This window comes from Mastomys coucha, unplaced genomic scaffold, assembly GCF_008632895.1.
Source record: "Mastomys coucha isolate ucsf_1 unplaced genomic scaffold, UCSF_Mcou_1 pScaffold23, whole genome shotgun sequence".
Classification (NCBI taxonomy): domain Eukaryota; kingdom Metazoa; phylum Chordata; class Mammalia; order Rodentia; family Muridae; genus Mastomys; species Mastomys coucha.
Genome location: NW_022196906.1, coordinates 91,015,547 through 91,038,362, shown reverse-complemented (window position 1 = coordinate 91,038,362; position 22,816 = coordinate 91,015,547). Strand labels below are relative to the sequence as shown.

The window sequence follows — 22,816 nt, the reverse complement described above, 5'->3', positions numbered from 1 at the left end:
CCCTAGCTCTGGCAAGGGCCTCCTGGCTGTGTTAGCTTATGATGCCTAAGCATCACAAGGGTAAAAGAATATGCAAGCAGAAAAGTGAGGTGGTAAAACTCCAACCCAAAGCCCTGGAAGAGGCTAGTCTTAGGATTACCTATTAGGTCTCAGATTTTAAATGCCCAGCTACCTGTCAGTATTGCCATTTCTGGCAACTAAGCTTCTAACCTACCAACCCAGGGATGAAAACTTCAAAGGACAGGGTACAACATGGTAGATCATTTAAAGACTAAGCTAACTCCTTTTCCTTAGGTTTTTACTTGTAAGAATAAAACTTTGAGTCCATTGAGGTCAAGTCCACAGACAATGAAAAATCAGATAGCCACATCCTGGACATCTACAACTACTGACTATCGAGGTCCTGTAGGCTATTTGTGCAGGGAGGTAAGTCAGATGGCTGCCAGTACATGACAGTGTCTTAAAGAGTCTTGAGGTTTCTAGAAGATTCTACAGGATGCAGCAGGCTAGGTCACCTATCCTGTGCTAGTCTGTCTCTGACTTCCCTTTTGTGAGTTAGGCATCTGGGGGGCAGGGGTTCTTTTTTTTTTTATCAGGTGGCTGCATGTGTGAAAAGCTGTAGAGGCACACTCAAGAATTCATCACCCTGCTCCATATCTATCCAATCCCCATTCTCCTGGATGTGTTTCAGCACAGGAGTTCCCCCACCTGTGGCTCTCTTCTTTGTAGCCACTAACCCCATCTCTGCCAAGATGTTCTTCTCCAATACAGTAAATCCTGGCCTTTCTAGAGTATACAGCCCTGAGCCCCCATTCCTAAGGATGCTACTGATCTTGAATATGGAAGACTCCTCCTATTTCATTCTGGGCCCTATCCTTGCTGAGTCCTATCCTCCACTTAACAAAAAAAATGGGAGTCAAAGAACACTTTTTTTTTCTGAATATGGAGGCTGAATGGGGACAGGTACAAGACATTCATCAGAGCTTTGAAGTGAAGACAAAGAAAAGAATGGCCTCCAAGGGATCAAAAGGCAGACATAGCCCAAGGGCTGTAAGCAATGGCTTATGAGCTTTGCGTGCACCTGGAGCCACATGCAGCCCTGAGATTTGCTATACATTTTCAGGTCTTTGTTTTCCCCTGCTAGAGTCTAGAATCAGTGCAGACAATTGGACTACATCCCTCCAGTTAATGAGCTTGGTCTAATTTAATACAAATTTCTGTTAATAAAGTCTGTGTTCAAGTTATTCGGCATCCCTCGGGTCTCCAATTCTGAAAAAAAAAAAAAAAGGCACACGCTAGCATCGACTGCTTTCTATCCAGGCAGCGTTCCTTCCCTAAGGAATCGGCATGGTACTTCTTTCTCACAGATTCCCCTTCTACAAGGAGGCCAAGGTCAAATTTAGGAAACTGCACAAACCACCCCCACTCCTGGCCTCCATGTGTTCGTTCTTAGCATGTACTAGGTAGGCACTGTGCTGAGCACCTTAGGTGGGCTCTGCTATAGACAGCTCAACAACATGTAGCCTGGGCATAATCCACACCCCATTCTGTATCTGGCCAGGGGCAACATAGCACCTGCACCTGAATGTAGAGGGGTACCAGAGCTAGATCACCACCTTCAAAGAAGACTCTAGAGGCTGCTAGAGTCTGGGGCAAATCAGTTGCCAGATGAGCCTGACATTATCTCAGAGATCTGATGAGGTCCAGCTGAGACCTAAAGATGACTTCAGAGCCATCGGACATCAGGCTGTTGTAGAAAAAGGCTGGGCTCCAGGGAGTAGAAGGGAACCCTAGACCCTTGCCACCACTGACATTTCTGCCACTCAAGACTCTCAATTTCTTTGCCTGGAGAGTAAGATCAATATTGTGGATGACACATGAGCAACCTTGTGACTCCATCAATGTAGGTCCTCAGTTTCAGGGATCTGACTTTTAGGGTCAATCCTAAGTCATGTGTTTTGTTCTCTATGGTATCATTTAAACATTTACTGTAAAAGCAAGCGAACAGTACATTTCAGGTTTTTTTTTTTTCCTTTTAGAAAAAAAAAAGAGTTAAGAAAGCTTGATGAGAATGTGTCATGGCCAGCCCTGATGACAGATCATTTTTCTTTGCAAGTCACCTGCAACTTAGAGCTCTGTGAACCCCCTTTGGGGTTATGCGCACATAGCTTGAAAGCTGCAGCTTGTGAGGGTCTATTACACACTTCACTTAGTCTCTGCATTCCATGGGTGTCTCCATCACTGAAATGAGGGGAAAAAAAGAGAAAGCAAGACTTCAGACAGTCTGGCCATTTGCATTGCTCAAAATTGATAGTTGGCCATCCGTGAAATTGCGTTCATTGAGGGGCATCCCCATCTACAAGCCTTGCAAAGAGCAGTGTTCGACTCAAGCAAAAGAAAGCACGGCGTCCTCTCCTTCCCATGTATTTCTTAGACTAAACAGCAGAGGGGGAGATGGAAGGAACGCCAGTAGCTCCCTGAGTACCCTTGTATTGACTTGAGCTTGGTGCCTTCACCTGACATAGGTCTTCTACCTCGAATTTCTCTTACAGCTGTACTTAACAGTGAATAGACCCCACCTCTCAGAAGACAGAAAGCTGGGACAGTGGGTGGTGGATATTCAGCTCTTCATTCCCTTTAAATTCAATGCTCTATTTCAAATAGGACTGGCAGCATCAGATCATGTTTGCCAAATAACACTGTCCTTCAGTATCTGTAGGTGCTTGGTGCCCAGATGGCATACAGGCATGAAACAGCAGAGACTCTCAACTTCCTTATATAAAGTGGTAGAGTGTTTTGCATAAAAATGACAAATACCTCACCAAATACTTCAAATTAACTCTAGATTATTTGTAAGACCTAATATGGAAGAAATGCTCGGTGAGGATTCTTACTGCTTAAAGAATAATGATAAGGAAAAGACTGGTCTGTGTTTAGTACTCCTTAGATGCTTTCAGTCTGTGGCGGCTTAAGTCGGTGGAAGTAAAAACCTCAGATTTGGAGGGGCCAACTGTATGGCTGGTTTTCAAAACAACTGGCTTTCCCAGCACTCTTCATCCCAGCCCTGGGAGTTTCTCCTGAAGCCAGTGAGTGTTTGCAGAAGCCAGCATAACTGGGTACTCAGTGCCAGCGCCGGTCAACCTGAGCCCCTCCAGTAAGCCTTCCTTGGACTATTTCAACCACAACTAATTAGATGATGTGCAGGGAGAAGGCTAGGTCAAGGCTGAATCTTAGCTTTACTTGGTCCCGGCCATGTGACTTTGGAAAAGTTATCAAACCTGTCTGTAAACCTCCCTTGTAGAAAGAGTTGCCTGTGTATAGGTCACACTCTCAACTCAGGAAGATGAAATGGGTTTTTTCCATACCCATCTTTGTTTCATTTCAAGCTTCATTCCATGTGAGTGAGGGAACTCTAACCTCCCCAGGCTTGGCATTTTTCCCATTTTCTTGGGTAATGGCTGGTTGATTCTGGAGGTGAGGATGTAGAGTTGTAGGGTAATATGGGACTGGTCACCTTTCCCTGCGGCTATTCTTTGAAATGATGCTCCTCTCCATCCTTTGGTCCTCAGTCACTAATGGTCCTTTAGGACTGATAGCTGTCTTTGCATTTCACTGCCTTCCATGGGGCTACATGAATGCTAGTGGTGCTTCTTTTGTTCTCTCTGTGTGCCCCTCTGTGGACAGTCTACCTAGCACAGTACAGATACCATAAATCCTGCTGGGGCTCAGCCCCAAAAACAGCTGTATGTGATTCCATTCTGTAATTTATTCTCTCCATTTCCCCAAACTAACCTCACCAGGAAGAAACCAGAGCCCCTTCCTCTATGTCTCCCAGAGGTGGACCACTGTCAGGTCTGCCTTGACCTTGGAAGGGCAGATGCCTCTGAAACCCACACTTGGATAGCTACTCAACTTAGGGTTCTTCTATAGCCATTCCTGTGGCAAGGCTAGACACATGCATAAATGAAAGCGAGATGGAAGAAATAGCCAATAAAAATATAAGGAACAGAGCATAAGATCTCCAAGATTGCCTCATCCTTAATGATTAATGAAACAGCTTATGAAAGAACCTGATGGATTTCAAGGACCTATTGGTAATAGCTATTTAGCTATTTTTTTTTCTCTTACCTAGTAGACATGTTATTTAGAAATTGATCATATGCTGCCTTAAAATTCCTGATTATCTTAGAACATCTAATTCATATATTTTAACCTAAGTCTTTCTACTCAATATAAACTCTAAAGATCCCAGTCCACGATGTACAATTACATAAACCTAACAGAAGACTAGACATACGGAAAATGTTTTGTAAATGCTTATCTAGTCTAAGGAATCCAAAATCATGTCAGGAAACAAAGTTTCGAGATTTTTGTTTTGTTCTCTTAAAATGGTTCATGACCATGTTTATCCTAAATTTTGACAGGAGCTGTGTGGTCCATGTGGACATCTTCAATATTAAAAAGAGAAATTTTCAGTGTGTCTATTATTTTTAATATCTTCCATCACATCTAGTACTGGGTAAAATGTATTTCAAATTTTCTGCATGTCTCCCATTGCTAACTAAGCTATTTCCTAGAAACTTCTGACTCATAAACAGTGTATAGCACAGATCCTGGATTCTTAAGTTGAAAATACAGAACATGATACCTTGGTAACCAGGCCAGTCACAACCATTGGCCTTTGAGATAGAGATTCTAAGACAGATGATAAGGAAGGCTATGATAGATGATGTATTTGGAGTGTAGGGACATACACTCTATAACTTCAAGCCTAAGTTTTATTGGAATGCTATCTTATTTAGAGTTTCATTGCAATGAAGAGACCCATGACTACAGCAACACTTATAAAGGAAACTATTTGGGCTGGTGAGACGGCTCAGAGGGTAAGAGCACTGACTGCTCTTCCGAAGGTCCTTGAGTTCAAATCTCAGCAACCTCATGGTGGCTCACATCCACCCATAATGAGGTCTGACTCCTTCTTCTGGTGTGTCTGAAGACAGCTACAGTGTAGTTAATTATAATAATAAATAAATCCTTAAAAAAAAAGGAAACTATTTAACTGGGACTGGCTTATGGTTCTGAGGTTTAGTCTGTTATCGTGGCAGGAAGCATGGTGGCACACAAACAGACACAGTGCTGGAGAGGCAGCTGAGAGTTCTACATCTAGAGGGGCAGGCAGCAGAAAGAGAACAATGAGCCACTGACCTGGCTTGAGTATCTGAGACTTCAAAACCTGCCCCCAGTAACAGTTTTCCTCTAACCAAGCCACATTTACTCTGGCCAAGCTATAAGTACTCTTGTCAAGGCCACACCTCCTAATAGTGTAACTCCCTATGGGCATGTGGGGACATTTTCTTTCAAACCACCATGGGTGCCTGAATAAGTGCCAGTGTCCCAGGGGGCTCATGAAGACTCAAAGAGATGCTATAAGTTGAGATTTCTCATGGTGTTGGGACCCAAGTCCCACCTAGGCAGGAATGCTCATTGACTCTGCTGCTCCAAGGGAGAGACACATGTAGGCAGGAAATAGATGAGCATCTGGCTAGTGCCTCCATCATTCATGCTCAGGCCTTCATCCTCTTTTCTATAGGTCAATAAAAGATATCCAGATATCCAATGACAGGATTAAAAGTCAGACATTTTGTTGCTATGACAAATACTAAAACAAAAAACTATTTACATGGGGACAGATTTATCTTGGCCCATGCTTCAGAGCTTTCAGGCCCTGACCAGCCTGCCCAGTTGTTTCCAGGCCATGGTGAAGCAGAACACCCTGGCGGAAGGGTGTGAAGGAGCAGAGTTGTTTCTGAGGCATCCAGGGAACAGATAAGAGTGATCTGCATCTTCCAACAAGGCCTCACCCTCCACAGTTCTGTCAACTCCCAACAGTCTATTCATGTTTTGAATCCCTCAGTGGGTTAAGTCAATGTTTTGATTAGAGCCCTCATAACCTAATCACTTTCTAAAGCCTACCCTCTAAGCACAAGGGACTCGCCTCTCAATATGGGAGCCTCTTTTGGGAGAGCACTTGGCATCCAAGCCATAGTATTAGGGCATGAGCATGTAAGTTAAGGAGAAGCACTTTATCCAGAAAGAAGCTTCTAGATCAGAAAACCCCAAATTGTCCACTCATGGCCATGGCTATTTCAAGCCATCCCTCAAAGCCACAGTTATTTTGGAATTCCCTGTGAACCCAGCACTAAACAAAAGACTTGTCTTAGATTCAAAGCAAAGAATCCTTATGTGGCAAGGAAACAACCCATGGGGCAAAATGGTTTAACACATAAAGACAGATTGTTCCTGAAGCACAGGATATCCCAAAGCACAGCAGTGGGGATACATCTAGGTCCTACTTGGTCCCACTGTGCCTCTTCTAACTCTGCCCTACATTTTGCATTGTTCTTACCATCACAGTCTAATGGCAAGATGGTTTATGCAGCTGTGGCTTCTCTATAGAAAGACAACAAGAGTTCATTGAAAACCTTCTGAGAAGAAAAAAATGGAAGCTTTTATGTGTAAGCCACCAGTCATCATCTCTCATGATAGTAGACTAAATTTGGTCTCATGCATATTCTGGAACCATAATTATAGCTTTTTGAATGCCAGGTACTGATTGGCTTCAGTTTGGTACTTGGCCCCAGACCCACCCCTGAATCCATCACTGGAGCAATGATGGTGTAATAAAATTTGCTTAGACACTATCCCAGTAGTCAATCCATGCCCAAGGCCTCAGGGCTGCCTTAGCAAGAAGAAAAGGGTGAGAGAGAGCCACAGGGCCCATGATGACTCTGATGGGATTCAGCGTTTCGTCTCCTTCAATTCAACGGGCAATTATAAAGTGTCTGCTGTATGCCAGGCAGAGTATAGCATGCCAAGAGGACACGAGAGGCCAAGTGTTCTTGAGAAGAATAAATGAGTCAACTTATGCACAGTGTCTGGTGCACCCTCAGCCCCTAATACTTACTTGCTCAGTATTGTCTTCATTAAAATGAATAATGCATGAGTGATCCTTGCTATCCAGGAAAGAGAGGCTTAAACTAATAAATTATAGCAGCTTGCAAAGAGCAAGCCTGCGGGTAGCATCAAGGAGAGAGATCACAGAAGGAGTATGCAAAACGACCAACATGGAGAAGCTCACTGCTCAGTGCTGCTCAGTGCTGCTTAACCTTGGCTTCCCATCTGCTCTACCCAACAAGCTTTTAAAACTCCCCATACCAATTAAATAAAAATCTCTGGCGGGGGGGTCTAGGCACCACTTCATCTTTTTAAAAGATATGCAGATGGTTAAAATGATAACCATTTGAGCTACTGAAGACAGCACATACATGTAAACAATTCACCAGCAATGTCAGGTGGAAGGGACTACAATAAAACCAACTACCAGTAATCCAAGCCCTAAGCCTGGGCCTCAGGGCTGGGGCAGCTCATATGAAACAGGGACTCAATATAAATTTGAGGAAATAGCATTGACAGGCCATCTAAGAGACCTTGAAAAATGATGAAATGTGCCTAATCTGGGGAGTGAGGAGGACAGGGTAGGGGTGAACAAGTGTAAGAGCAACAGGTGTAAGGGTGAACCCAGGCAAGTCCGTATCTAGGCAATAGAAAGAGCCACTCGGTAAATTGGCAAGGGTGATTGAATAGGGAGCATTGAGTAATTTCAATAAGAAAGCAGAAAGAAATGGGGTATCAAGGAATTATGAAGACATCTCAAACACACTAAGAAATGTAAGAACTGTGTGCCAAAGGAGCATCCACTACCCAGAGGGCTTTGTTGGCATACCCCAGCTCGCTAAAAGGCAGCAAGGGTGCCACAGTGCCACTTGCTGGAAAGCTGCCCTCTGGGGAGTCAGGAAAGCCACTCATGAGCAGACCTAGTCTGTTTTTGAGCCTCAGGCAACATCAAGCACAGAAGCAGCAGAAGCTGCTGTGCGGATCAAGACGACCTACCAGAGCTAGGAGGCATAAAGGTGTCCTGTGAGCTATGGGAGCTCAATGAGATCTCAAAACCTTTCCTGGGAACTATCAAGATGGGGACATGGTCCGTCTTCCCTCCACATCCTGTTTTCTTTCTGAACAAAAAAAAAAAATTCAAGCAAGAACCAGGCTAGATCTGTCCATGTAATCCTCCCAAAGATGGAGGAGGGAGGCTGTAATTGGTAAAGATGCTAGGAAAGGCTATCTGGGTGAGGTGGGCTGTAAGCAGACCTCAAGGGAAGCCTGGCTTGGAGACCAGGGAGGAGATGGGAGTGGCTCCTAAAGAGGCTGTAATATGAGCATTTAGAACCAGTCACAGCACAGTAGCAAACCCAAGCTCCCACAAAGCTCAGCATCTAAACACACACACACACACACACACACACACACACACACATACACACACACAAACATACACACATACATACACACACAAACACACACACACAAACACACACATACATACATATACATACAAACACATACACACAAACACACACACATACACACACACAAACACACACACAAACACACACACAAACACACACACACATACATACACACACATACATACACACACATACACACACATACACACACATATACACAAACACACACACACACACACACACAGACTCGTTTCTATCCCTTAGGCTTAAAGAACACACAGGCAGTGTGGGTGATCTTGGCTCCATGGGCAGATGGTGCTTTGTGTTGGTTCTTCTTCCCTAGCATCCTCAAGACAGATGACAATATTTCTTGTTCTTACAGGAGGCGAAGTGGCCAAACCACGGTTTGCACAATTTTTCCATGGCAGCCTTGCCAGTCTCACAATCCGTCCTGGCAAAATGGAAAGCCAGAAGGTGATTTCTTGTTTGCAGGCCTGCAAAGAAGGGCTGGATATTAATTCCTTGGAAAGTCTTGGGCGAGGGATAAAGGTAAGAAAGGCACTAGTACTATCTCTAACCACTGGTTCCTGAGATGAAGGCTAGCCAAGACCTAAGCCAGGAAATAGTTATTCTCAGAGAAGCCTCACAGAAATGGTGCCTCACTTAGGTGTGGCCACACTTTAACAGGCATCAGGTAGTGACCATGACTTCTAGAATGGACTTCCAAAGCCAGCTCCTGAAGCTTCTAGATCAGGTGCTTTAAGTAGACCGTTGAAGCCATTCCATGTCTACCTGGAGGGAGGTATGAAACTTCATTCGTCTGTAGCATGGTTGGTTACTTTGCTATTCATTTGCCTAAAGGCACTAAAGTGACATGCAAGAATACATTTCAGAAACATAAAAAGTAAACAAAAAAAATCATTACTCCAAAACACAAATGAAGAAATAAAGATAAGACAGACATGAGGTAGAATTGGAAAATGGATATGACAGCCAGTAGGTCTTACATTGTTAAAGTGAAGCCAATTCCCCTCCAAGCAATATCTGGAATCAGAAGGAACATGAAAAGATTCGTGATTTTTATTGCTTATGTGAAACAAAAATATACAAGTGATTTGGGAAATCAGAGCTGTGCCCTTAGGAAAGCGTCTCCTGAGAGGTAGGGGGAGGGACAACGATGGCCCCAGCAAGCTTTCTCTCCCACAGGCAGTGTTACCTTCTGGCCTCACCCGGCTATAAGAAGCTGCCACTGGTCATGGGCCCTTGGCTTCTGAAGAAAGAAGCTCCCATCTAGCCCCCTGAGTTCTGAATAAAGAGAAGTGTCAGTCCCATCTAAGGCCCAAGTGAAGTATCCCAGGCCCCAGTGTGAGAAGGGGAGTCCCAAACCCTTTGGGAAGTCAGGATGTTCCACCCTCTGTGTCCTGGAGACCAGGACAGCTCCCCGGATCCCCAGAATCCATAGTTGTTTCCCCCTTTGCGGTTTCCCAAGGGACAGTGACAATATCAGAGGACTGCTACTGCTGCCCATGTGTGCCCAGTCTGCCATGGCCCTGCCTTGCCATCCTACAACGAGGTTGTATTTCCTAGCCAGTGGCTCACCTGCCAGCAGAGCCTGCTCCTAACAGGGGCCTGATGCTTGAAGATTCTGGCCCTGGGTATCCAAGGTGGCCTGCTGCTCTGAGCACCTATGTTGTCCATTAAAATGTGATGGCCTCAGCAAACACATCCATGTTTCGGGTGTAGGAAGGGTACTAGTAGTGTCCTGGAGACAAGGACAGCTCCTCCGGTCCCCAGAGGCAGATACGCTCAGCTCATTGTCCTCAGATAACTCAGTGGTGAAGAAACCTGCTTGGGTGCTTGCCACTTGCCACTTGCTGAAAGCCTCCAAGAGCCAGGCACGGCTTGCCCTAAAGACTCTATGACCATTATTCTGGTAAAGACCTCTTCCTATTGACAAAAGTGCCATGAGCTTCTCAGCCAGGCGCTGAGAACTGAAGGATAAAGGATGTTCAAGAGACCCTTAAGTTACTGATGGGCTGAGCCAGGATTGGAATCTAGGCAGTCTCACTTCAGAGCTCCCAATTCAGCACAAATGGCCTCCAGGGAAGGCTCCCCAGAGGAGAGAATATATCAGAACACGTAGGGCTTGTACCTTGGAGAAGAAGGGGATTGAAGAGGCCAACCATTCCAACAGATTTGGGAATCTGAACAGTAGCAAAGGAGCCTTGCAGAAAGGCACAGACAAGAACCTCTGGGCCAGCGTTATGGGCAGCCAAACAGTGGCACAAAAGTGGGACCAAAGAGCTTGGTGGAGACCACACCATGGACACACTAAGAGGCAGACTTCTTAACTACCAGCCACTAAGAGCCGATGAAAGCTCAAGCAAGAGGGAATAATCTTGTGTTACATATGTCTGTCTGTCCATCTGTCCGTATGAATGTATGTATGTATGTATGCATGCATGTATGTATGTATGTATGTATGTATGTATGTATGTATGTAGAGGTTAAGGTGTCTACACTAGACATTGGGTCAGAATGGGAGCCTAGAAGGAATTACAAAGGCATGGTTAGGCAGTATTAACTTTCCAGATATTGTTTAGCATGACATACACATACATGCCTGTTAATCATATATCATTGGAGGAAGGCTACAGACCACTTTATACTGGAAAAGCTAGTCTAATCATCGTGTGTTATTTCCTTGGGCTGTTATCTACCCAGTACCGTGGAGTTCCCACCTCCAAGCCTCTCTTTCTCACTCCAACTCACTGCCTGCCTCGGAATGCACGCTTTGCTTTGAACCATCCCGAGGGGCCACTGTTGCTGAGTTCCAGGCTTGACAGAGCAAACAAAGCAGAGATGCTAGACTTGCCAGCCAGGCAATTTGTGAATTATAAATTAAGAACCGAAGTGATTTCTACAGAGTAGTTGTAGCCTGTGGAAAGGCAAGGTGCTTAGATAAGTGTCACATGAATGAGAGGAGTCTGCAGGGAGGCTTCTCAGTAGCCCACCTACTCTTACCCAAGTCACCACAAATGATCCTTTCCCATCCCTAAGGCATGGCTTGTGAGAACTCGAGGTCTGTGAAAGAAGTTAATAAGACACACAGTTTACACAGCACTCACTGGGGGCTATTTTATGTTCATTATCTCTGTTCCTCAAAACAAATTAAATATTATGACCTCATTTCAAAAGCAAGGGGACTGGGGCTTGGGGACTTGTCCAAAATAAGTCCATGCTCTTTCCTCCACACTAGCAACTCTGATTAAAAGATGGCCTTGACCATTATTAAAACTAACTTCCTTCTGTCCCTGTGTGTCGCCCACACATCATTTCTGAATGACTCTCATTTGATTTGCCAGTGACTAGCCTCCTTCTGTGTGGCTGACTTATAAAGAAGCGAGGTATCGCTTGCTGAAGGAATGTCTCCACTCATAAGGCCTAGTGCCAGCTCTTTGCTCCACTTGTCTTCCTGTGGATTATGCATATTTCTGGATGCACATAATCACAGACATATCCTCAGAGCATGGAATACTGCAGCTAGAAAAATATGAGAACCCATGTAGGCTTCTATTGATCCTACAGGAATTATGTTGACACCTGGGCTTAGTACCATCTTCATCTCCTTTGGCCAGAGGATGTTCCTGAGTCCAGTCTAGGGTGTTAACTGGAAACCCAACACATTGGCTAACCTATGCTTTTGTCAAGAGGATTCGGTGAAGACGTGCTCTGCCCATTGCCTAGGAATGCTACCAGGTCATCTTTCCAGAACAGGAATTCTCAAGCTGTGGGTCATGACCTCTTCAGGGGTCAAATGACTCTTTCAGAAGGGTCACCCAAGACCATCAGAAGACACAGATATCTACAGAGTAGTTGTAGCCTGTGGAAAGGCAAGGTGCTTAGATAAGTGTCACACGAATGAGAGGAGTCTGCAGGGAGGCTTCTCAGTAGCCCACCTACTCTTACCCAAGTCACCACAAATGATCCTTTCCCATCCCTAAGGAATGGCTTGTGAGAACTCAAGGTCTGTGAGAGAAGTTAATAAGACATAACAGGATTCATGATTCATAACAGGAGCAAAATTACAGTTATGAAGTAGCAACAAAGATAAGTTTATGGTTGGGGTCACCACAATGTAAGGAACTTTACTAAAGAGCCATAGCCTTAGGAAAGGTCAAGGACCACAGCTGTAGAGGACCCTGCTGACCTTCCTATCCATCCATCACGCCAGGCTCAAACCTGCAGTTCTCACCATCTTCTTCATCCTACTGCTATGAAGGGTCCCTAGACCCTGTGGGGAAGCTAAGGAAAACTAGTGACCAGGCCCTTAAGGTTCTCATACACACATCGGCAGCAGCAGCACCACAAGCCTGCACAAAGCATCAGTGACACTGTGAAGAGGAGCAGATGAGAGTTCTGAGTAGTGGTTTTAGAAGGATGACCTTAAATCTTTTCAGATCTAGAATGGGTGGCTTGTAAAATGTCTCCAGTCTAATTGTGACCCACTGGTGTGTGTTGGCTTCCGAGATGAGCATCCTGAGAAGTATCCAGTGGCTGACTGTGAAACATGATCCTGGGCCCTCCTAAATCTAGAACATGGGAGCTATGCTCACGGACAGAGGTCATAGCTCACAGAGATGCTACCCAGGGGTGTGAGGAACAGGAAATAGACCATAGGGAAGGCGAAAATGACACAGTGGCCTCACCAGTAAAGACTCCACAAAGATGGGCTTACTACAGCACTGGGGATTATAGCCCAAGTTTTCACATTGTAAATATAGGAACTTTTATCATGTAAGCATCCTTATTCTAAAGTTCCAAAATACAAAACTTCATAAGCAATGGCAAGCTAACACAAATGGAAAGTTACAGTTAGTCTCCTTTGACAGGCCCCAGTCAAACCGCAGGCATACTAAAACATATTATATGTAATATTCAGACTTTCAGACTGTATATATGAGGTATGCATAAACCCTAAATTAATTTCATATGTAGAATTAAGTTCTAGGCCTACAGCATCTCATTACAGATATGTGAAGATATTTCAAATCTAAAAGAAAAAAATATAAAATCTCAAATGCTTCTGGACCCAAGTGTTTCATATATAGTGCATACATCCTCATTTAAACTTCAGACAGATAGATACTCATTTCTTCATGTTTTAAATGAGGAAATGAAGTCCAGAAAGAGGGACTAACTACCCAAAGTTGTACTTTGTAATGTGCACTAGATCTAAAATGACAATCCCAAGTGTTGTGGTCCCTCAGACATGCTCCATAGCCTCACAGAAGAAGCATGGCTGGGGAGGGCTGACTTCATCCTCCAGACGTGGTGACCTGTGGTGGCGATAACTCCCCAAACTCAGGAGATTGGCACATAGAAATGTTTTTCTCTTAAATTCAGTAGGAGGTGAGATGGAATTCCTGTGTAGAGGCTGAAGGTCACTAAATTGGAGATAAAAGACAAGAGAGCCCCCAATAGGGCATTTCTCTGCCTTGGCCCAGCCCATCATACCTCACTTCTGCTCATGTCTCATTGGTCTGATATGGTCATGTGGACTTGAAACACATGGCACAGGGGAGGCGAGAAAGGGGGGAGTGAAGCAGGGTTTGGTAGTGTGATTATGCGCTCGGATGAAAAGTAAGGAGGAAGTCCTGGGTGGACTGAGGGAGATGGTGCTGAGGAAAACGGAGGGTTGGGGGACCATTCATTTATCCATATAAATGGAGTTCTCATATCATTGGAGCTAGTTTCTGGGATGAAGGGATTGGTAGAGGTCCCTGTGTTCAGTGAGAAAAGCCCTTATCAGTGTGCCAGGAAATCATGCCACTATTTGGGAAGTACAACTAGAAAAAAGCATGCAATCCCAGTGGAACCTACATGAAGAGAGATAGGTACTTCAAAGAATAGGCAACAATAAAACACTTATATAGTAGCTCTCAGTTGACTAGAACCACCATGCAAGTGGCTCACATGGTTCAATGTCACCAACAATGACACATCCATTCCCAAACACAGAACAAGAGTATCACAGTGAAGACATTGAGTCAGGTCAGGGAAAAGTAAATGGATAGTTTTTCTTAAACCTATTAAAACATATATTCAATATCCTTATGTTGAAAAGAAATATGAATTAAAACAAGAGTAAGTTGACCTTTGTTACCTATCAATCTGGCCAAGGTCCCAAAGGTTGACAGCATACAGATGACTGTGGTTAGAGAAGATGTACTTGCCCTCTGCTGGAAGGGGTGTGTGTGTGTGTGCGTGTGTGTGTGTGTGTGTGTGTGTGTGTGTGTGTGCACGCGCGCATGTGCACGCACGCGTACATGTGCAGGTGCACACACTTTGACAATTCCAACAATCGGAAATTTGCCAGCGTGGACAAAAAGCATATGCTACTCATTTTACCTAGAAATTTCCCTTGCCAAGATTTGTCCTCTAGATACAACCATGTGCCTGTATATAGGAAATTATCGATTGTGATGATAATAACAAAAGATTGAAATTAACACAAAAACTCTATCTAATGGCATGGTGCCTCACCTCCTTCATCCCAGAACTCAAGAGACACAGGAAGGCTAATAATCTCTGAATTTGAGGCTAGCCTGGTCTACATCGTGAATTCCAGGCCAGTCGGGGCTACATAGTGAGAACCTGTGTGTAAATCAAAACAAAATTAATTCTCACTAGGAACAGTATGCCTTCATTTTCAGAATTCCATCCTGTGGCTCCGACTGGTATCCCCAGGAATGTCTGCCCCTGGGGTAGAACTCCTAGGGAAGGCCCTGAAGCTCTTCAGAGGTTCTGGGAACAATTTTGGTGGCGTTAGTGGCCACTCTGTGGAGTTTTACAGTTTGCAGAGGGCCATCCCTACCATTGACTGTATTTCCCATTTCTGTCTTCCAGTATCACTTCAACCCTTCACAGTCGATCCTTGTGATGGAAGGCGATGACATTGGGAACATCAACCAAGCCCTCCAGAAAGTCTCCTACATCAACTCCAGGCAGTTCCCAACAGCAGGGGTCCGGCGCCTCAGACTCTCCTCCAAAGTCCAGTGAGTGAAAGCCACTCAGCCTAGGCCCAGCCTAAGAGGCAACAGTGGTCCCTTTAAAATGATGCTTTGCACATATGGTTTCTCTTATTAGACATTCTTCACCTCTGCTATCCACCAGAGGATGCTTTGGGGACCTATGCTTTTGCTTTCTTTAAGGAAATGTGGGTGGCAACACTCAATAGAGTGATACAAAGAGTGTTCCCACTCCAGAGGCCTAAGGTTAGATGAAGACACCCCTGAGTCAGCTCCATATTAGAGCAAAGAAGAGGGAAGGGATTGCCCAGTGCCCATCTCTGAGACCTGCCTTCCAGGTCTACAAGGAGGATGCAAGGAGAGAGGAACCCATTGAGTAGACATGACAAAGACCACAAGAAGGTGATGGGCAGGGAGACAGGAAGCTGGACTGGGAACCCGCAATGGCAGACAGATCTCAGCATCTCACCTAAAACATGAAGAGAAGAAAACTCCATCCCTACACGGGACTTACACAAAGAACCCTTTCTTCTTCCATCAGGACCTTCTCACAACATGCATTATGATGGCTGCCTCTTTGGGGCTCTAGCATCAATCCCTAGGGCACACAATTGGTCCAGGCAAGGCTCACTATTTTTGCCCAAGTCTTTAGATTCAATAATAATAGAGTGTATTGATAGCATGTAGGCTTCAGTGAGTCTAGTGAGAAAGGTTGGACTCAAACCATGATGTAGGCTCTGGACAGGGTTTTTTTAGGGTCTTTATAACTAACTATTATTAGTGTAGGGTAAGCATTGTTCTCCCTATTGTATAGATAAGAAGTTAAAGTACAGAGCAATGAATCACCCAGCCAGAAGCAGCCTAACAGGGCACGCATGGGTCCTCATCGACCCTACTTCCCAGCCTTGGTTCTTGTAATATCATTTCCGCTTCCCAGACTTTCATGTGGCAGGGTAGAGTGACAGCTGCCTTCTGTTCTCACCCATAGAAGAGGTGAACTCCTGTGCTGTCCCCACAGAGACGGAGCACATACATAGGCCACAGCAGGAGAATTTAGCCCCGGGGTATCGTTTAGTAAGAATGACTACAGCCAACCAGACAGTAGTTCTCTTACCAAATACTAATGCACAAAAGCAAGCAGTTGTTTCCTAATTAATGCTGCCATTGATTACTTTGCTAAAAGATAATGAAAGCTTTAATGGTTACTTGTTGCTAGTATAGAAAAGTCACATCCCTCCAAGGAGCCAATCTTTTGTCTCTGCATTATTAGTGATTGGATGGTAATGTGGCTTTAAATGTGAAGGTTTGCTGATGTCCTCAGAGACTCCTCTAACAGTCGGGATACCTGGCAAGGACTGGAGGTTGCAGTCCCTTATCTGTGGCTCTGGGATGGAGGGTTTAAATGATCAGCGATCCGGGCCATGACTGCAGATGTCTTCCCAGGTGCTTTGGAGAAGATGTGTGCATCAGCATCCCAGATGTGGATGCCTACATCATGGTCCTGCAGGCCATCGAGCCACAGATCACCCTCCAGGGAACAGAGCGTTTCTGGAGACCTGCCGCCCAGTTTGAAAGTGCCAGAGGAGTGACTCTCTTCCCTGACATCAAGATTGTGAGCACCTTTGCCAAGACTGAGGCCTCCGGGGACACAAGAGCCACAGGCACAGGTATGTACAGGCCATAGGAAGGATGGGTATTAATCCCTTTCAGACAAGTAAAATGATACTTCAGGGCAACCACACTGCTCACCCGTGGCAGAACAATGCATAATAGGAAAAAACCAAACAGAACTAGAAACACTCAGATGATTAGCAGGAGGAGGGACAGACAGCTTAACCAAGTGTAGCACACCCATGTTAGTGGCAGGAAGCAGGAAGGATGCCCCTGTGCTATATGGTAAGTGAAACGAAGTGACGTGCAAGCTTTGCGGTATCCACATAGCATGATGGAGGGCCATGTAAGAAAGAGATACCCGGAAGAACGGGGTACTTGATGCTAACAGCAGTGTCCTCTGAGAAGCATTGCAAGAGATGATTTGTTTCTGCTTTCTTTCTCATTGTTTGTGACTGCAAAAAAAAAAAAATGTCTTGTAGTGGGTGTGTATTTTTCTGATCGTTGGAAGAAAAGCTAAAGGCGTTCAAAGGATAAGAATCCAGCTTTGCGTTACCACTTACAGAGCAGAAGGCTGGGTCTCCCACATGCCAATATGACTAAGCTCTGGGCAGGGGGGTGGGAGGTGGGGACTTCCAGGTTGTTATTCTCACCAGTTTCATTATTAGGACCATTGCTGAAGGAAGGACTAGTGTCTATCCTCCGCTGGGGAGAAAGGCACGGTTCCACAGAATGCAAGAGCATATGCTGTGGGCAGTAAAGAAGCCAATGGAGAGGGAAGTCTGCAGACAGGAAGGGAGGGACTAGGCATTACAGGGCAATGCTTGCTTGAGAGCCATCCTTCGAAGCCTCTTCCTAAAGCCCAATTTCAGCTCTCTCCCCTCCTGCATCCAAATCCACTGCTAATGATGTGCTGGTACCAGGTAGACCTGAGTCCCCGAAGAGCTGCTTCTATAATAATCCCAATTACCCGCCACCTTAAGCCACACTGCTCCCTAGTGATTAGGTTCTCAAGGGAGGCAGACCTCCTGAGCACCTAAAAATAGTTGGTATTTCACACCTGGCCAGACAAGGTGGTTTCTGAGTTACAGTGCCAAGGTGCATTAAGTCATGTGACCTTCTCTCCTCTGTTGTCCTCATTTGTGGCTAAAATCAGACATAGAAAAGAAAGCCTGCTGATTTTACTGGTCACAGTCCAGGAGCAGAGAGCTTCACTGCAGCTGACACCCACACACAGGCAATGCAAGAGAAAGCAGTTAACTGGGTCCACATTTTGCCTTCTATTTATGAGAGGTGCATGCAAAGCGCATAGTCCAGTGCCCAAGAGCTATTATTAGTAGTTTTAAATTTCTACATTTACTGTTGAAATAGTCATTTTTATGAGAGTCTTAAATGAGGAGTCTAACTGTGTTTGCTACCAAGCCACAGTGATGGGTTGTAGGATCACCTTCTGCCTCCTATTGACACATAGGCACACATACTCACACTTTTCCACATTTATGCAGGGAGCACACACGTACACACTCAACAGCCCTATGCATGCATGTTTTCATGCTTCTGGACTACCTAGCTCTTTTGTATCCATCTCCTTTCTGACCCCCATTATTGATAGTTTGCAAGCATGTTTTCATTCAACACTACCTCTGACCCTCAGGCTGAGGTCATCTCCTAGATGACCAGTTTGCTGGCCCAGGAGCTCACAGTCATTTTTAGCTCTTAGAGGTGACTACCTGTCTGATAAGCCAGAACAGAGGATCCTAGAGGGCTCAGCCTTGGATGATTCCCCTCTGAGCACCTAATGCAGAGTCTCTTCAACACAGTGGATTCAGGAAAGTAGGGGGTGGAAGATAATGCCATAGGGAAAGAGGCCTGTGATGGCAGCCAAGACACGCTCCTGCCTAGTGTGGCTCTGCCAGCCATATCATGAGGAAGGTGACCTAACTTCTCCAGACAGGAAGCTAGAAAACACCTGGAAGAGATTTGAAACTATGCATTCACTACCATTAATAGTTGGCCTCAGTATTAGTGTGGATTACTGCATTTTTATATACTCTTAGTGCCACATAGAACCATCATGGTTGACTAACAGTAAAAAAATTAGGCACGTGAAAACTCTAATAGAATAGAATTAATGAGAACAAAACAATTCCAGGTAACACTGAAGTTTTTAAATTAAAATAATGGTCTTGTCCTCTGAATGTCTTTTTAAACATTTTTATTTCTATAGATACTAATAATAATTTGAAGAAGGCATGGCCTTGGAGGTTACACATTTCCAAATTATAGAATCAGAGCAACGTGCTCTGTCCTGTGTCTCTTGTTACTCTCTGTGACTTTGAACAACTCTGTGCACTCTGCGATCAACTCTTTCCCAGGGACGGGGTGTGGAGAATACTATCTATTATGACTCCTAGCGCACAGCACACTCCACCACTAGCAATCACCTTTGTCTTAAACTAGGGTTTTCACTTAGGACTGCCAAATTGTCTGACACCCTAATACATTGGCATGTCCTTAAGAAACTTAGAGTCACAAAATCAGGCAAAGCCAACTAGAATGACCAAATGGCTCATGTGCTCCTCTGGGGGACTATGAACTAATTAGTTTACATGAATTTGCCAATCCTGAGTTATCTTTTGCTTATATCTTGTTGATTCCACTGATGGTTAGTGAACAGTCCATCTCTTTTTGGGCAAAGCATAGTGATCACTGCTCCTGGGAGTTCCTGTTCCAGACTCTAAAGAAGTTCCTTCCATTAAGAACCTCAGAGCCTGCTGAACACACACATACACTCACATGCATACATACACACACATGCATGCATGCACACATACTCGTGTGCATGCACACTATCTGCACACATACATGCACATACACACACACACACACACACACACACACACACACACACACTATCCATATGGAGAAGCTCTAAGAAGTCAATAAAGAGCCACTTACTCTCCACCAATTGCAAGTTAGGACTATGGCCTATAATGTCCTCGCAGATGAAGATGAGTAGTATGTGGCTTCTCAGTGGCAGAGAGGGTTTGAGATGCACACTCTCTCCCCACTAATCCATGCCATCTTCTTGAAGATGCCCTGATGAGCAGTGGGTATGGCTGGTGTCTTGCACACCCCCTTCTCCCGACCCACCTGGATTTGCGAGCAGTAAGAGAGGAGGTGTTGTGATGAGCGAGAGCTATTTATGCTGATGTTTTCCCTGCATCCTTTTCCACTACAGCCCCCAAATCAGCAGTCTTGGAAGAAATGCTACACAACTTGGATTTCTGTGACATTTTGGTACTTGGAGGGGACTTGGATCCAAGACAAGAGTGCTTGGAACTCAACCACAGTGAGCTCCACCAACGACACCTTGATGCCACCAACTCGACTGCTGGCTACTCCATCTATGGTAAGACTCCACGAAGCCCCTCTGCTCACTGTTGTTCTCTCAGAATAGCCTTGTCCAGGGACTACTGAGTAGGGTAGCAGCTGGGGGTGGGGTGCATTATGCAGTCCTAGGGGTGAAGTGGAAATTTTTTTGTTCCTAGACTTCACTTTCTAGAGTGACTCCAGCCTGTGGGTAAATGGCCCCCATATCCTTGCTCCTGGGGAATCTGTAGATAGCCTAGTCTACATGAACATTCTTTGGATTGGTTTAAGTTTTTGGAACTTCTGCTTCCACTCGTTCTATACCCATAAGCATTCTGACTTTTACCCTTGGACTCAGAACTCCTATGGCACAAGTCTGTCCCCTGGGTCTTCAGTTCCTCCTCCTCTCTACCTCTGGCAGTAGCTGTGGTCTCTTGGTACAGGTGTGGGGTCCATGAGCCGCTATGAGCAGGTGCTGCACCACCTCCGTTACCGCAACTGGCACCCCACTTCCCTTGAGACCCGGAGGTTCCGGATCAAGTGTTCAGAACTCAACGGGCGTTACACTAGCAATGAGTTCAACTTGGAGGTGAGTATATCCTGCCATCATTAGGGAAGGCCTGACCCACCTGCCCATTTCCTCATTCATTCAAAGAATTATCACAGATGCCTACTCGCACCCCTCCTTGCTCTTCCCAGGTCAGTGTCCTCCATGAAGTGAGAGTCTCAGACAAGGAACACGTCAACCACCTTATTGTGCAGCCACCCTTCCTCCAGTCTGTGCATCACCCTGAGACCCGGAGTAGCATCCAACGCAGTTCAGGTAGGATATCACAATGCCAGCTCAAACACTGAACCCAATAAGTAGCCACTGAACAGATGGTTATATTATAGCACCCAAAGGTGTTCAGAGGAAGGGAATCCTACCACAGAGAAGCTACAAACCATTCCTCTGGACACTCTTGGTTTCAATAGTGAGTCAATCAACTAAACAAGAAACTTCATACAACTAATAATGACAGATTAGTACAAAGGGCTGGGACAAAATTGTGCTCATCATTTAAGGCCCAACTCAGAAGGTTCCCATGCACCTTCACATACTCAGCAGATTCAAAGTCCTCCACCTATGGTTTTGTTTGAACACTTGCCATATTGTGTCACCATCTGGTGGTAGTTGTGTTCCTACTAGACTTTATAGTGCCTGAGTTTCATTGGAGAACTTCCATATAATTTGAGGAGAGAAGCCATGGGTAAAAGAGAATCTACATCTATTGAATGCCTACTCTGCCCCTATGTAGAAGCTCATGGAGATTATCCCCTTACTTTCCACAATTATCATAGCAGAGTAGAAGAGTTGATACACATTTGACGAAAGTATTATGTCAGACTTAAGGACCTGGAACCCTACTGCTGGGAATTGGAAGTGAAGATTGTATTGTGAGCATGGAAGTTTTATGTTTCAGAAGGATGAGTTATATCTTCAGTTGTCATGGTGTTTGGGTTCCTTTCTTGTTTCAGTGGTCCCGAGCATCGCCACCGTTGTCATCATTATCTCCGTGTGCATGCTAGTGTTTGTTGTGGCCATGGGTGTGTACCGAGTCCGAATTGCCCACCAGCATTTTATCCAAGAGACTGAGGCTGCCAAGGAGGCTGAAATGGATTGGGATGACTCTGCACTGACTATCACGGTCAACCCTATGGAGGTGAGCCTCTCTGGGATGGGAGCTCTATGTGGGATGCTTCTCTTGCTAATCAACTTGGTTCTTCCTCTGCCTCAATCCAGGATCCAGACTCCTTCTAATCTAATGAGTCCATTCCCAGTGATTCTCCCATCTCTTTGCTTCTTTAGATCTCTTGACATGAAAAGCCATACTTCTCCATGAACCGTGTTCTCTCATTTGAATATGTGAATCACTCTTACCCCACGAACAGACCTGGAAGTTTCTTATAGCAAGCAGTCATTCAGTATCTGTACCTCACTGCCCACTGTAGTTCAGAGCTGACTAACACTCAGGAATTCAATATTGAACTCTTGATTAGCTAACAGTGCAAATTAGATGGCCTATGGAGCTCACTTAAAGGCTCAGAATAAGTTAAATCAAAAATACAACAACAACACCTGCCATTTAATAAGCTCCCTGTAAGCCAGACCCTGTGCCAGATGTTTTGTATACAACGTCCTATTTCCCTGTGAAATAGGAAGATTCACCCTCATTTACCAAGATGGGAACTGAGAGAGGAGTTGTGACATGTTCAAATACATGCAACCAGAATCCAAACTCAAGGCAATACAGCTATGAAGTTCACTTGATTTCAGTTGTCCAATAGCACCCAGAAACCATCTATGACCATGCAAGGACCTTGGTCTCTATGTCTGCCTATCCTTCCTTTTGCCCACGGGTGCTTAGTCTAGAAGACACAAGCCCAGAGAAAAAT

The 22,816-nt window shown here is 45.0% G+C and overlaps 1 protein-coding gene across 1 annotated transcript in view; it reads left to right on the top strand.

Moving 5' to 3' along the window:
• Clstn2 (calsyntenin 2) overlaps positions 1-22,816 on the top strand; it is a 593,894-nt gene that overhangs the window by 559,491 nt on the left and 11,587 nt on the right. The window contains exons 10-16 of the mRNA XM_031345279.1: positions 8,749-8,915; positions 15,276-15,424; positions 16,841-17,064; positions 20,250-20,420; positions 20,824-20,969; positions 21,080-21,203; positions 21,899-22,083. Of these exons, the coding sequence (XP_031201139.1) occupies positions 8,749-8,915; positions 15,276-15,424; positions 16,841-17,064; positions 20,250-20,420; positions 20,824-20,969; positions 21,080-21,203; positions 21,899-22,083 (1,166 nt within the window). The remainder of the gene's footprint in view (positions 1-8,748; positions 8,916-15,275; positions 15,425-16,840; positions 17,065-20,249; positions 20,421-20,823; positions 20,970-21,079; positions 21,204-21,898; positions 22,084-22,816) is intronic.